This window comes from Gopherus flavomarginatus, chromosome 10 (assembly GCF_025201925.1).
Source record: "Gopherus flavomarginatus isolate rGopFla2 chromosome 10, rGopFla2.mat.asm, whole genome shotgun sequence".
Taxonomy (NCBI): domain Eukaryota; kingdom Metazoa; phylum Chordata; order Testudines; family Testudinidae; genus Gopherus; species Gopherus flavomarginatus.
The window spans coordinates 62328721-62342911 of NC_066626.1; the positions used below are offsets into that span (position 1 = coordinate 62328721).

Sequence of the window (14191 nt, forward strand, 5' to 3'; positions counted from 1 at the left end):
CCAGGAGTTCCAAATTGCAAAGTAACTTGTCTGCCATTTATAATATTGAAACAATGAAAATTCAGTGGCACATTGTGCATTGGGTTCTGAACCCTCCAGGATTGTCCTGGAGTCTCCAGGAATTAAAGCTTAATCTTTAAAGATTATGTCATGTGAGGAAACTTCCAGAATATGTTCAACCAAAACTGGCAACCCTAATTGTACATAACTGAAAACATGGCTTCACATAAAACTGTCAATGTAAAATATTGGATTGAGATAACTGGTTTGCCTGTAGTTGCAATGCCATCTCCTCTTTTCCAGAACACTCATGAATATTGTCAGCAGAATCTGTCTTTTGCGGTAGCAGTAAAAAAGGAAGTCCCTTGCATCATAGATCTGAAGTGCTTTATTCCATTTCTGTGCTTGTATTTCTTCCAGCTTTCTCTAGCAGAAGAATGAATCTTCAAAATAGATGATGCAACAATAAAATAAGTCACTCAAGGCAGACAGTAGAAAACTACAAAAAAGCCTACAGCAAGATAAGCAGTCTAAGAAATCTGGTACAATTTGAGCAGTCTCCTCAACTGCTGTATGATCATAATTTTAAATGCCGAGTCATTTCTGTATGATGCACATAGTCAGTTTTATCTTTAATACAATCTGTTAAAAATAAACTCATCCAGTAATATCTGTATTGGAATTTAATTGTCCAATAACCTTGTGACATGGACTGCAAACAAGTCCATCATTTATAATGGCAGTTCAGACTGACAGATCGAAAACCTCAAAATTAAATGTTTTCAATAAAGAGCATAACTGAGTGCACTGTATATTTGCTTTAAAATAAAGGCTACAAGAAGGTACATTACGATCTAAAAACAAATCAACTTTTTAGATAGTTAAATGAAGCTTTTAAAACCAGCACAGGTTATCATTGCTGTTAAATAACTACAAGAGCAAGTTATAAAATTCAAGGGAGTAGCACCAAGATACACATTGTATGAAATGGCACTTCCCTCATCTAACCAATTGTCTAGACTGTTGCATGCTTGGCATACTGTGTAATAGGGAAAGTGCCTTCTATTTCCATGACTTATCCTACCAGCACCATCAAGATTTGCTACTCAATTTTCTCTCTTAAAATATAAAGTTGAAATATACATGTTGAAACAAGTAAACTATCCTCCAAAAGTTGCTGAAGACAATAAATGTTGCTAATGAGTCTTGAGATAAGATCCTCTTATATCTTTACTGTAGAATATTTATGATCTAAGGTATTCGGTGAGGAAAAGCTCTCTTACATGCCCATCAGTTTCCTATTATGAAAACAGGAAGCAACTTACTACGCTTTAGCACAGGAAGAAAACAATTTTGTCTCAATGCTAAATTTAAATATAGTAAGCCACACAAAGCAAGGAATTATTGCGAGATGACAAAGTAAATGCCTCATCTCCACAGGAGGAAAGATGACTTATAAGGTGCTCCTTGATAAAAATACAGTACATCTCAAGCAGGCAGAGTTGGAGGACTTAGCCAGAAGAGTTTTCTTCAACATCAGCTAAAACGTAGTGCCTAGTTAAAGAATTGTTTTGTAATAACCTGCATAGTACAAGCTAAATTTCATAGCAGGTTTGTTTTCTGTGCTAGATCAATAAGGGTTGCTTTGAACTTAACTGTGTGGGGACATTGTTATTAACTGTTGGCATGGACCTCAGAAAGAAGTTAATTGAGCTCACTAGGCTGACTCCGGAGTGACATAACTGCTTAAGATCCTAGTCATAGGAAAAGGGGGTGAAAAGGGCCTTTGGTGCGGCCCAGTGTCAGGAAAACAGTTGAAGTTTAAGTTGCCTAGGCACTGCTGCACAAGTATCTCTTTTTGTAACAGTCAAGATTATCTTTTGGTCCTTGTTAATTGATGTAGTAACTTGTCTCGGTAGTGTCCATTTCTGAAAGCCTATCTTTCTTAAAGTTTTAGATTTTCCTCCAAATCCAATGTGATTTATATTCTTTACATCAGCAATGCAAATAGTTCTATGCATTTTTGCAAATATTAAAAAAGAAAAAAAATAGGATACAAAATAAATAAATGAGCTATCAACACAGGTCAAACCCAAACATTTTCTTAAAACAAATGTTAATAATGTCACCAGCACATCTATACGTCATATACCTATGTCCACTCATCATTTTCTTGGGCCTTCAGTGAATTATGTAAGATCCTTTTAAGGTCTTGGGTCTGTGGGAATGTGGTGGAAATGGAAGACACACAAGAATATTTTATAGAGCCTCCACTACCCCCTCATTTTTATTCCAAAGGATTTTAGCTTGGATACCTCCCTCAATGATCACTACTTTGGAGGTATTGCATGGGGAGAAATTGGTCTCTCAGGTATGCAGGCCTCAAAATATTTAGAGTTTTATAGGTCAAAGCATTTAAATGCCAGCCTGAAGACTAACCAAAAGCCAGTGAAGATTGTGGAAGAAGCTTGCGATATGCTCTCTACTGGAAGAAACACCACTTATGGGGCCAGCGACATTCTACACCATTTTAAATTTCTGAAATGTCTTATGTATATTTGTGTATTAATATACTCTTATCTCAAGAGAAGAGGCATAGGTAACTGCAGTGAGTTCAAATCCAAAAGAAAATACAAGTTGCACAGAAGAATTCTGTATAAGTAACAACTTTATTGTAACTTGATGTGCTGAAATGCAAAAAATATTTTCAGCAACAAGATACAAAAAGTATTTCACCATTAACATCAGCTGATAAAAATGCTGGATGGTTTGATGCAAGTCTTCATGTATCTGAATTCTCTTAAATCGTTTCCACTTCAAAAACAGGTCTAAATCATTTCATTAGTTTCATTTCTAAAACAGGATGCATTTATGTTAAGCCTTCTTTTTGAAGTCTCAAAAACCAGGATTAGCTAGGTTACAGAGAGTGATGAACCCTACCAATGCAAACACTTAAAAAAATAAATTCCCTTTCCAAACTAAGTCCATTTATTGCAAACAAAAGCCAAGTTGTGAGATTAATTAAGATAGAATATAAACTACACACCTACCGGGAGATCAATGCTAGTTAAGAAAAAAGTTAAGTCAATTTTAGTGTCAATTAAAATTAAGAATATTTAATTTGGGTAAAGTGTAGATTTTAACGTTAGTTCCGATAGCTATTAGTTGTATCTCAGTTTGCACTCTGGTATCTTCTATAACAGTCTTATTTCATAAGGGTGAATATTCTATGAGGGTAGGCAGTACGTAGGCCTTACGCTGTCTCTAAACACAGTGGTGAGTTTCACTCTAAATATTTAAACCACAATGAGAATCAAATACTTGAAGTGTAAGACCCAAATCAACCCAGATAACTTAACCTTCCTTTGTGTTTGCAATTTCCACATTTAAGAAATCATAGAACAAAAAAAAAAATCAGACTGTAATCATACAACCAGTATTATATTTTTGCAAGAGACAATTATCTAATACACAAGTCTGTGAACCTTGCTAAAAGTTATAATATTTATTATCCAGACAATAATCTGAATTTAAGAACCAAATAAGAACCAAGCAAATCATGGTGGAGTTCAAATCGGTATTCCATAACTTGTATCTGCCTCAACTCTAGTATTTGTGTACCGAACAGCATTCTCCTTAAGAAATTTGTAAAATTCTCTCTTTTTTTTAAAAGATTTAATATCCTGTGAATCTTGTATTCACTGCAAGGGTATCCTAGAAAAGGCACTCTGTTCATACTTCAGAATGCAGTAAATGGACTATAAAACAAGGATTTTTTTTTAAACTTCATCCATTCAAAACCTCCCCAGAAAAAGTCCAAATGGAAAAATGATGTAATCAGCTCTACCATCATTCCAACAGTGAACTGAGTGCTTATTTTTAGAAAGTCGTTTAAAAAAAAACAAACACCACACAATATCGCAGATACACACAAAACACATGCAGGGTTCTCCCTAGAAAAGTTTGAAAGTAGTAGCTATTGTGTATTTAAGAGAGTAGGGTTAGAAAGCCTAAACAAGATACCCTCACACTTTGTGCTCCAAATCCTTTAAAACATACTAAATACATTTTCAGGATTTCTGTATGTTGGCCCAACTCCCCCCCCGGTATTTTTACACTAGAGAGTTTTACATCTGTTGAACTTAAAACTGGTCACTGTGTTTTTAAAGGATACACTCTTGAGATATGGGGAATAAAAACAAGGGGCTGAATCTAAAGAATAAAGTTGTTTTTACCAGCTATTTATTTGGGTCCAGTGAGAACACTGCATGTGGTTCAACCAAGAATGAGGTGAATAATTAGTGCACACTTAAGAATACAGCAATTGTTTTACCTTTTTCTTAAGAGCTGACAAAACTTAAAATTATACATAATAAATTAAACCAAATATAAGCAGATCAATAGTCATGATTTTCCATTGCTGTAATGTATGGTGTGCACTGTCTTACTAGAAAAATGGACATTTCCACAAATGTAGATATTCTTACAGCACAGTGTTTGACATTTTTTGGTACAAAGTGTGCAATTAAGCTTTTTTAAAAAATCTTCAGAACAAAATCCTTAAGCTCGCATTAGATAGTTGTATGTTGTAATTTAGAACAAGCTGAACTGGACAATAATAATTACAGTATTGAATATTCAAGTCACTTTGTATATTAGAGCTGCAAGTTTCAACGGCAAGCTTGTTCATGATGAGTACGAATATATTAGTTCTAATTTGTTATACACACTGCAGCAAAAATGTCACTATTTTGGAGGGAACAAGGATCCTTTTAAACCCTAACATGAAGAATGCTTACAAAAATCTTAATTTAGATATATATTTAAAGAAAAAACTGATAAATGATAAATTGCCCCCTGTACCGTTCAGACACTTGTCTAAGAATGCTTCTGATTTTATATTTAAGCCACATAAAGATTTAGTTCAAACAGTGCGTGCAAGCATTTGGAGGTTTGTTTTTTTAAAAACTGGACTGGGCACTTATTTCCGGTTGGTCTATGTTAAAGGTTTACTTGGTAACAAAATATAAAAACATATATACTGTACCCTCCTAAAACTTCCCTAGGATTAATTCAGAGAAATCTTAAAGAGATTAGGAAGGAGAGATCTTTTCAGAAGGTAATTCTTAAATTTCATTTTTCATGTAAGTCTACAGGCAAACTGAAGTCTTTATCTTAATAATGTGTTTATAAATTACAGTGAGATCTCCTCATTTCTCACTGTTAAATGCAATCTTGCCAAACAACAAACATAGCATATTATTACCCTTACAGTAAATTCAATGTTATAACTCAGGAAACATTTAGAATGTGCACTACTGCAGATTTCCCCCCCAAATGTAAACAAAGCTATCAAACACTGAAAATGTTGGTATTAAAGCTAAGGTTCATATAATAAAGAACTGGCCCATGATAAGCCGTTTACAAATGTTTCATCCTTTTCACATTATGCAGAATTTCAGTACCATCCACAATGCTAGTACAATAAGTGAAATGCTAGAAAAAGCAAGTCTATGCTTGCAAATATCATCTGACATTTCAGGGACCTATTCTTCCTACTATATGTTACTTCCACTGGTGTGAATGGAAATTGTGCACATATGTTGAGTGGAGAACAGACCCTCTTCCAAAGTTTTGTCATTCACATGCCTTTCTCAAAAATGTGAAAATATTCAACAACATAGAACATGAGAATTTACAATATTCACGTTCAATTAAGTCTTCAAAGACATGCTTTTCTTGTTCATAATAACAAAACTAAATCCCATGTGGCTGTGGGCATCTTAAAATGTATTTAAAAAGTTACGCCACAATTACCTGTACCTCATTAATTCATCAAAAGCAAAATATATATGTACCACACAACATACAAAAGTTACGCATTAAAAGTGCATATTCAGAATCCATTTGGCCCATTTCTTAAATTTACATTTGGTCATTCTATGCGTCCTTTACTTTTCTATGTAACCATACACGTGGGATATAAATTTTTTTTTCCAATACAATACTATTCTCTCTTCACAGAAAAATCTTTACCTCTCACTCTATTCTCTGTTAAATGTAAACTAGCGATGGACCATAAAGAAACACAGGCAAAAGGTTTATTATGTGTTTCTTTTTTAACGTTTGTTGGACAGCTTTGACATACACACAATAGGCATTACAAACTATATTGAAAATACATTTTTGGGCCAAACCATTGCATATTTGCCCCCACAATGAAAAATAAATTATGTTCAAAGCAGTATATTGCCATTAACAGCCTGTTGGCATCCTCTGTAAGTAAACTGGTTCTCCCTATGTATTGTACTTGGACTAGGGGCACATTATGTGCCTTCAGTTCAAGTGCTTTTAATGAGAGTCTAGTTGAAACCTTCCAGTTAGCACAGAACCAAAGTATAATCTTCATTTTTTTTTTTAAATAATGGAAGATCCCTTTCAAAAGTTAATCTTCAGTTATCAACTTTACTGCATTATGGAGCTAGTGCAATCCTGCATAGCCTAGTCAAAAAGACAAGGCACAGTAAAAGAAATCAAGATACATTAGACTATATGGACTAGAAAGTCATTGAAGATAATTTAAGGCCTTTCAGTGAATTAGAGAGTAATCAGTCTAATTTAAAGCTGAGGATTAAACCATAAATTATCCAACTGAAAAGCAAACAATAGGCTTTTTCAGCTTCTGTTCTGTGGACAAGGATAACAAATTCTTGTTATGGTTTGTGAAAACACCTCTGGACATGGAGGAGTAGAGTCATTTCAGTTTCTCTAAAGTTCATGGAAGATTTCATGACTGCTTTAGCCGTTTGCGTGGAATGCCAAACTGTGGACACTGTGCAGATGCTAATGCTCGAAAGGCCTCTGCCACTAAGTGAGGATGAGAGTGGATCATGGACTTCCAGCCTGCTGTTTCCATTATGTCTGTTGCTTGGCTGAAAACAAAAGGTTTAAGAATAATCTCAGTTAAAATTTATTATGTCCATATAATGCTGAATCCTATAAAAGCAGAATCTGGAAAATACTTAGAATGATTTGACATGTGGAAAGCTGTAATTGACTATATGTAACCAACACTGTATTCGCTTATACTTTAGTAAAATTACAGAGTAACTGGAAGAAATATATTTAGCATTGTTCTGCAAATGGAATTTTGCCAGAATGAAATGATCTATGTCATGCCTTCAGCCGAGATTGCCACACAATTGGTGTACAATCTTTAAGAAGAGTATCAACATATTTTATATGCCAGTTACAGTTCTTCACTACTGAGCTCAGTGACACTGTGGCAGTACATGCTGTAACCTGAGGGACATACAGATACAGAGCCGGCTCCAGGAACCAGCCGAGCAAGCTGGTGCTTGGGGCGGCAGATTCCAAGGGGCAGCATTCTGTCCAATCCTATTTTTTTTATTTTGCGCTTTACTGCTTCCGCCGCCCCTGCAGGTTTTTTTCTTTTTGGTTTGCTGCTCCTGCCGCCCTGTAGGGGACGGCGGTGCAGAGGAGGGGAACTGCTGGGAGCGGTGCCAGGCCTGCAGCAAGCCCGGCATGGCAGCCCGCCCACCGGAGTGGCGCGGAGCCCTCCCAGCAGGCGGCGCAGCAGGAGGGGCCGCATGGCAAGCACCCCGCTTAAGGAAGCCCTGGCCGCCCCCTTCTATCTCTCTCCCTGCTTCTCCCCCCTCCCATTAGCTGGGGTGTGCACTCCGCTGCCTGGGGTCTGCAGGGCTGGGAGTCCCCCTGCACCTGCGCACCTGTCGCCCCGCAGGTATTTATCTTTTTTTTGTTTTTCTTCGCTTTACTGTTCTGGCCCGCCAGCAGGCAGGTTTGTTTCGTGCCCCGCCCCACTTTCACTGCTCCGGCTGGCAGGTTTGTTTCACGTCCCCCTCCCCTTTGTCACTCCGAACAGCAGGCAGGTTTCCCGGAATTCCTGCCCCCTCCCTTTGCTGCTCTGGCCGGGCGGCAGGTTGGTTCCTCACCCTCCCTTTTTGCTGCTCCAGCCAGGCGGCAGGTTGGTTCTCCCCTACCCCTTTGCTGCTCCAGCCAGGCGGCAGGTTGGTTTCCCACCCCACCCCCACCCCCTTTGCTGCTCCAGCCAGGCAGCAGGTTGGTTTCTTGCCCCCACCCCCACCCCCTTTGCTGCTCCAGCCGGGCAGCAGGCTGGTTTCCCGCCCCCTCCCCTACCCCCTTTGCTGCTCCAGCCGGGCGGCAGGTTGGTTTCCCGCTCCCCTATCTTGCTGCTCCAGCCGGGCGGCAGGTTGGTTTCCCGCTCCCCCACCTTGCTGCTCCAGCTGGGCAGCAGGTTGTTTTCCCCACCCTACCCCTCCTTTGCTGTTCCGGCCGCTGCACAGGTTTTTTTTTTGTTTTTTTTTTGCGCTTGGGGCGGCAAAAAAGCCAGAGCCGGCCCTGTATGGATATAAAAAGCTTTTGTTCCAGGTGAGTAAACGAAAGGTACCCTTAGAAACTTTTCAGAAGTTCCAGCTCCCCTGTGCATGCTTTGGGAGAAGGCAAGAATTGACAGGCCAGGCCAACTCCCTCCTCAAGACCCACTTCAGTTACAATACTTACAGGAAAGCATAGAGAGCTAGGTTGTACAGCAGCAGAGGATAGCTGATTTTGATATCTTTGTTTTTAAAGTTACCTTTCTAAATGATCTGCAACAGTCCAACTACGTACCAGCTAACCTAGCTAACTGTGTGATCTTATCCTGTCTAGATTCTTATACAGATGCCCAGCACTGGAAATATGTTTGTCACCTTATTTCTCCCTCCTCTTCCTGCTTATCTCACTTATTTGTTGCCTCTTCTTTCATATTAGAATGAGAACACTGTGTCTGCCAGTGTATTTGCAGAGTACCTGATACAAGAGAGTCCTGATCCTGGCTAGAGCCTTTGTACACTGTCATAATACACAAAAGCACCCCCACTCCCACGACCTAGGGCCTCTTACTTTGCTGCAGCCTCCATGGGCACAAAGAGAAACTTGGCAGGCCTATATATAAAGGGAGGAAAAGATGTGTTTGCACAGTTTGCTGCTGCTCTCTCACTGCTCCCCACAGCAGAAAACTGAACTAAAGTGAGTGAGTAAAAGCTAATGTTGGCTGCTGTTGTCACCTTCTGGCAGAGAACAGACTAGCTGCACCTCTTTTCCTTTTGGAAGGGAAAGTAAAGTGGGTGAAGAACTGTGAGGAAGTATCTTCCAGAAAGCAAGGCTGCTGTTGCACAGCTTTCCTTCATTTGCAATCAGCAATTATCTCAATCATGTGAGAATGAAGGTGGCAGATGCCCTCCACTGCTAAACAGACTATAGCGGGTTCGTCTTTACTCCCCGGGCAGTCAAAGCAGAGTGTGGCTCTCTTGTACTAATGGGTAATTTGGGATACACTCTTCTGTAGGAAAAGGTAACTTTAAACTTTGTGAATCATTTCACTTACTTGCTATTCCAGTTTTTCCCATCTTTACACCCAAGTTGTCTAAGAACACTGCACCTATGACAGGGGAAGTTATACAAAAATATTTAGAAGGCAGGGATATTTAAGTACAGATATTTAAGGCATTATTTCAAGTGTAATAAGGGAACATTACTTGCCTGTTAATAAAATCTATTGCTTGTGCTTTCAACTGTTCTGCGCTGTGCAAATCTGCGAGGATAAGAATGTCAGCAACGTTTTCTACTGAGAGGTTACTACAGAGTGCCTCCTCACACATGACTTTCAGCCGTTCCAGTGCATACTAATGAAAGAAAAAACTATACTAATCATTCTTCACACTTATTCTTTCTGCTGTAATCTGTAAAGTATAACAAATCTAAAAAACAATTTGCCTCAATCCTGTGAAGTGCTTAGCATCATTCCTGATGATTGACTAGTGTCCCTCACAGGAGAATTATTAAAACTGCTAACTTAAAATTAATTTACCCCGTCCCCCCCACACTAACATGAAGAAAAGCCATAAATATTATTATTATTATTATTATTTAAATATGATTATAGGAACTGGAATATCAGATCAGACCACTGGCTCAATAATCTAGTAAAATATTTGACAGTGTCTAGTCCCAGAAATTTCAGATTAAAGTGCAAGAAACTTCAGAGGAAAATTACGTAAAATTCCACTGAAGGGGAAGGTTCTTCCTAATCCCTGCCAGTGATTTGCTTATTCCCTAGAGAGAACATCCATAATTGCATTATTAGACATATACATCTTTCAAACTCCTCCTGAGCTCTTACCTCAATGGTATACTGTGGTAATGAGTTCTAAAGGTATACATGAGTCCAAAAAAAGCCTGGTCAGTTATAAATTTTTTGTATTTCATTAAATGTTCAATAATTCTTTTACAAAGTACAGGGCGAATAAGGAGTACCTAATTTCCCTATCGAAAGCTTTCTTTTTTTGTATACCTTTATAATAACCCCAACCATTTCTTTCAGGGAGAAATTCTAATATGGATGCCTGGCACTGGAAATATGTTTGTCACCTTATTTCTCCCTCCCCTTCCTGCTTGTCTCACTTATTTGTTGCCTCTTCTTTCATATTAGAATGAGAACTCTGTGTCTGCCACTGTATTAGCAGAGTGCCTGATACAAGAGTCCTGATCCTGGCTGGGGCCTTTGTACACTGTCATAATACACAATAGCAGCCCCTATAAGAAAATGATAGGTACTATGCAAATAAAGTATCACAATCTGTCCTTAATTTAAAGAATCCCAAACCTGAGTCACACAATACAGAATTTTTTCCATGCCTCAAATCATTTAGTTTTCCTATCTCTGCACCTCTCACATACCTGCTATATTCTTGAGATAAGGTGACCAGAACTGAACCCAGCAATCTAGGTAAAGGTATGCTACTGATATGTAAAGGAATCATTTTGTGTATTCTCTTTGGTATCGTATACACATCTTAACAGTTTACTTTTTGACCACTGCTGCACACTGAGCAGGTTTTTCTTAAGCTGTACATAACACCGCCCAGATCTTTTTTCTGTGTACTTACTTTAGAATACATCATTTGTATAAGTAGTTCCAAAGTCTCCACAACACATTTAGAAACAATGGCTGCATAAAATATTGACACTGCCACATGTATTTATTACTTTTCATTTGAATTTTATTTATATTATTTATCTGCACAAGACAAAGGAAAACTCCACTGCTTTATTTCTTAGCCAAATGTTTCTATTCTCAGACCACATTATTTTTATTTTAGATGCATTGTTGTACTGTTATCTAGGGTACTTCTATTTGGATTATATAAATAAAAGCCAGTTATGATAAAGCCATCCCTAGCAGACAAGATAGAAGTTTAATAGAGTTACTTTTGTAACACTGAAGAATTACTTTTTCAGACTATTATTTTTCATTCATGAGAAAGGCAGAGCAAGCAGCCTTTGGCAGTTTCTAGTTATTGCATTCTCTGTATTTAGCAATCATGCCTTCGATAAAAGTCTTCATACAGAAACACTACATCTCCAGTTCTCTCCACTCTTAAGTGCCTTTAACATCTGTCTCGAACTCAATGAAATCTTGAAGATGAGGCACTGTCAGAGAGAGGTATGAGAAGAGACCTAAACTACTATTATCTAATAGTTCAGAAGGAATTTAAGAATGAAGTTTTTAACAAATTTAGCCAAGTCTGTGCTGGATGTATGTTAAAGAAAGTGCTAGGGTTGATCATGGGAGCTACAAACCTTACTTCAGTACCAGGAAAATTACTTCAAGATACAATTTCACGTTAGCATAATATAATAAACAAACCAGTACAGCTTCCATATAAGAAAATATCTGGTTCTCTAAGCTAGTAGGAGTCTTTATGCAAAGTCAACCAAACAGTTGGCGAAGGACCTGGTAACACAGCTACATTATTGGGCATGACAACAGATAATATGTAGACAAGTCTAAGGTAATGCACCTCGAAAGGAACAAAGCAAACAGGTCACATATGGCTATACCCACTTAGAAGAAAACCACTAAGACTTCATAGCGGACAGCTAGATGAAATTTCAGCTCAATGTGCAAAAGCAGTGGAAAGAGCAAAAAAGATATTACATTTGTATTTGTAAAAGATTTTGGAATAGAATGTTAAAATATGAAATGGTATGCGAACACCTTGAATGCTGTGTTGTTGTTTAAGTCCCCCATTTCAAGAAGGGAAGAGCAGAAGGAGGAACATTTCAGAGGAATAGTGAAAATATTTAAAGGGTAGGCTTAAAGGGTAAACATGTAAAGGCAAGAATTAAGTACAAGGACAGATTAGAACTATTTAGGGTAGTAAGAAGACAGAAAGATGTTATAAAAGTAGCAATGGTTTAGAGAAGGTGGTCATTAAAGCCCTGTTATTAATCCAGTCTCACAATACAAAGATCAAGGACACACTTTTGTCAATACTGATTTTCTAAGGATATTTAATGCTCCCCCAATTTCTTGGGAAAAAATCTTGGTAGTACATACTCCTAGCAGTCATGGAAGGTTTTATACATTTCTAATCTTCTCACCATTCAAAAATCTGTCACCCTCCAAGTCAATCCATTTCTTATATCTGTTGGTGCATCTGTTTATTTTTCTTAGATATCAATTGTGGTAGTATTTAAACAATTCAAAATATACATTTTTAGAACAGGGTTTTCTAAAACAACAATTCTGAGGACTTTAAGAGCTAATTACTTACTTTGTCTGCAGCTGCCAACAAGTTGTCAGCCATTTTGTCAAGGTTTGGTGCTTTCCCTGTGTAAATGAATCTCATCATTTCTTTAAAAACCTCAGGGTCTACATCATTTATTTCTACACGATTCTGTTGAATAAAAACAAAAAGAGAGGAAAACCATAATATCTATAAATTTTGGAGTAAAAATTTAAGATCACCTGGTTTGCTTATTACAAGTTTTTATTTCATATCCACCATATAGAACCTTACAAGGTTACGTTGGCACTTCTAGATTCAACTACAGACCTATTGTCAAGCTCCTCTTTTGCCAGCAGCTTTACCAGTTAGTCACACGGACATCATAGCTCCTTTTAGATGCGGCTGGATTTGTATGGAATCTGCAGTGCAAAAGTTATCTTAGAGTATATACAGAGAATCCTAAATATGGTCTACGGAGTTTTTAAAAGATACACCCTGGCCTGGATTTAAATCCATCAACATTCCTGTGAACAGCAGAGACTACACGCACCGGAGAGAGCAAAAAGTTAGCCAGTAATAAAGAGGAGAGTGAACCTTAATTTGCTCCGTTTAATAGGGCCAATTTGTTCTGAAAGTGATTCTTAAAGGAAGCCTGGCAAAGATTGTATTTGTACCTCACCTGAATCCCTCAGTTTAGGGCCCTCCATTAAGAAACGTCTGGCCCTGGTCTTTGCAAGTTAGAACCTGAATTTCATCAGCATCCCTAAATACAGCTGCTGCAGTAGCATAGGGTATTGAGACACAGGCTGTAAAAAGACAAGGACCAGGATCTTGAAATGGATACAGAACTGGAAAGGCCATTATGCATTTTGAAGCAGCTGCAGTTTTTAGTACCGGGTCCTCCTCACATGTGGGATTCACTTACAAGAGAAAACATCATTGTTCCCTGCAGGACTCCAGGTGAAAACCTTCAGTGAAAGTGAGAACGGCCCATTAAAAATCTTTTGGGCTCTAACCAAGAGCAAAGCGTGAATCCACATTAATGAAATTCCACCTACTGCTGCTGCACCATGCAAGCTCTTAGCAGCACACCATTAAGAACAGAGTTAATATATACGCATATTTGTTTGAGCATATAATCACAGACTCACGTTCACCAAGGCTCAATGGGACAAAATTCTTTTGCAAGCTATCCTAATATTGCCACAGAATTTAACTCGTATCTTCATGAAATGCTCTTCAAATTCCATTTCTCACTCCCCAAAAACACCCAACGATGGTTTAGTTGAAAATTCTCATGAACATTAAATTAGTCAGTGATATTCAACTATGGATTTTTTATTTTTTGCTAGGTTCTGCAGGTGATCCAGATCCAGGGGCTTTCGCAGTTCCATTGTTATCCGCGTGGCCTGCCTCAAAATCTTACTTCTCATGTATGCTAAGGAAGAAGGAAGCTTGCAACCAACTACAGGCTTGAGCTCCTGTGGTGTTCGCCAGGCAGTCCAGCTGCCCACCCTACATTTATGGTTCCCTAAGCTCCTTGGCTGCAAGCTGGAGTCTATCTTGCTGCTGCCTAG

At 38.2% G+C, this 14191-nt stretch overlaps 2 protein-coding genes across 2 annotated transcripts in view; one reads left to right on the plus strand and one right to left on the minus strand.

Annotated features, from left to right (window-relative positions):
• Positions 1-14191, plus strand: part of LOC127058877 (zinc finger and SCAN domain-containing protein 29-like) — a 394206-nt gene that overhangs the window by 286165 nt on the left and 93850 nt on the right. The gene's annotated exons all lie outside the window — the stretch shown is intronic.
• The window catches only part of SPOPL (speckle type BTB/POZ protein like), a 63947-nt gene continuing 52406 nt past the window's right edge, over positions 2651-14191 (minus strand). Inside the window, exons 8-11 of the mRNA XM_050969323.1 lie at positions 12660-12782; positions 9583-9725; positions 9428-9481; positions 2651-6932 (exon numbers count right to left, since the gene is read on the minus strand). Of these exons, the coding sequence (XP_050825280.1) occupies positions 6788-6932; positions 9428-9481; positions 9583-9725; positions 12660-12782 (465 nt within the window). The 3' untranslated portion in view covers positions 2651-6787. The remainder of the gene's footprint in view (positions 6933-9427; positions 9482-9582; positions 9726-12659; positions 12783-14191) is intronic.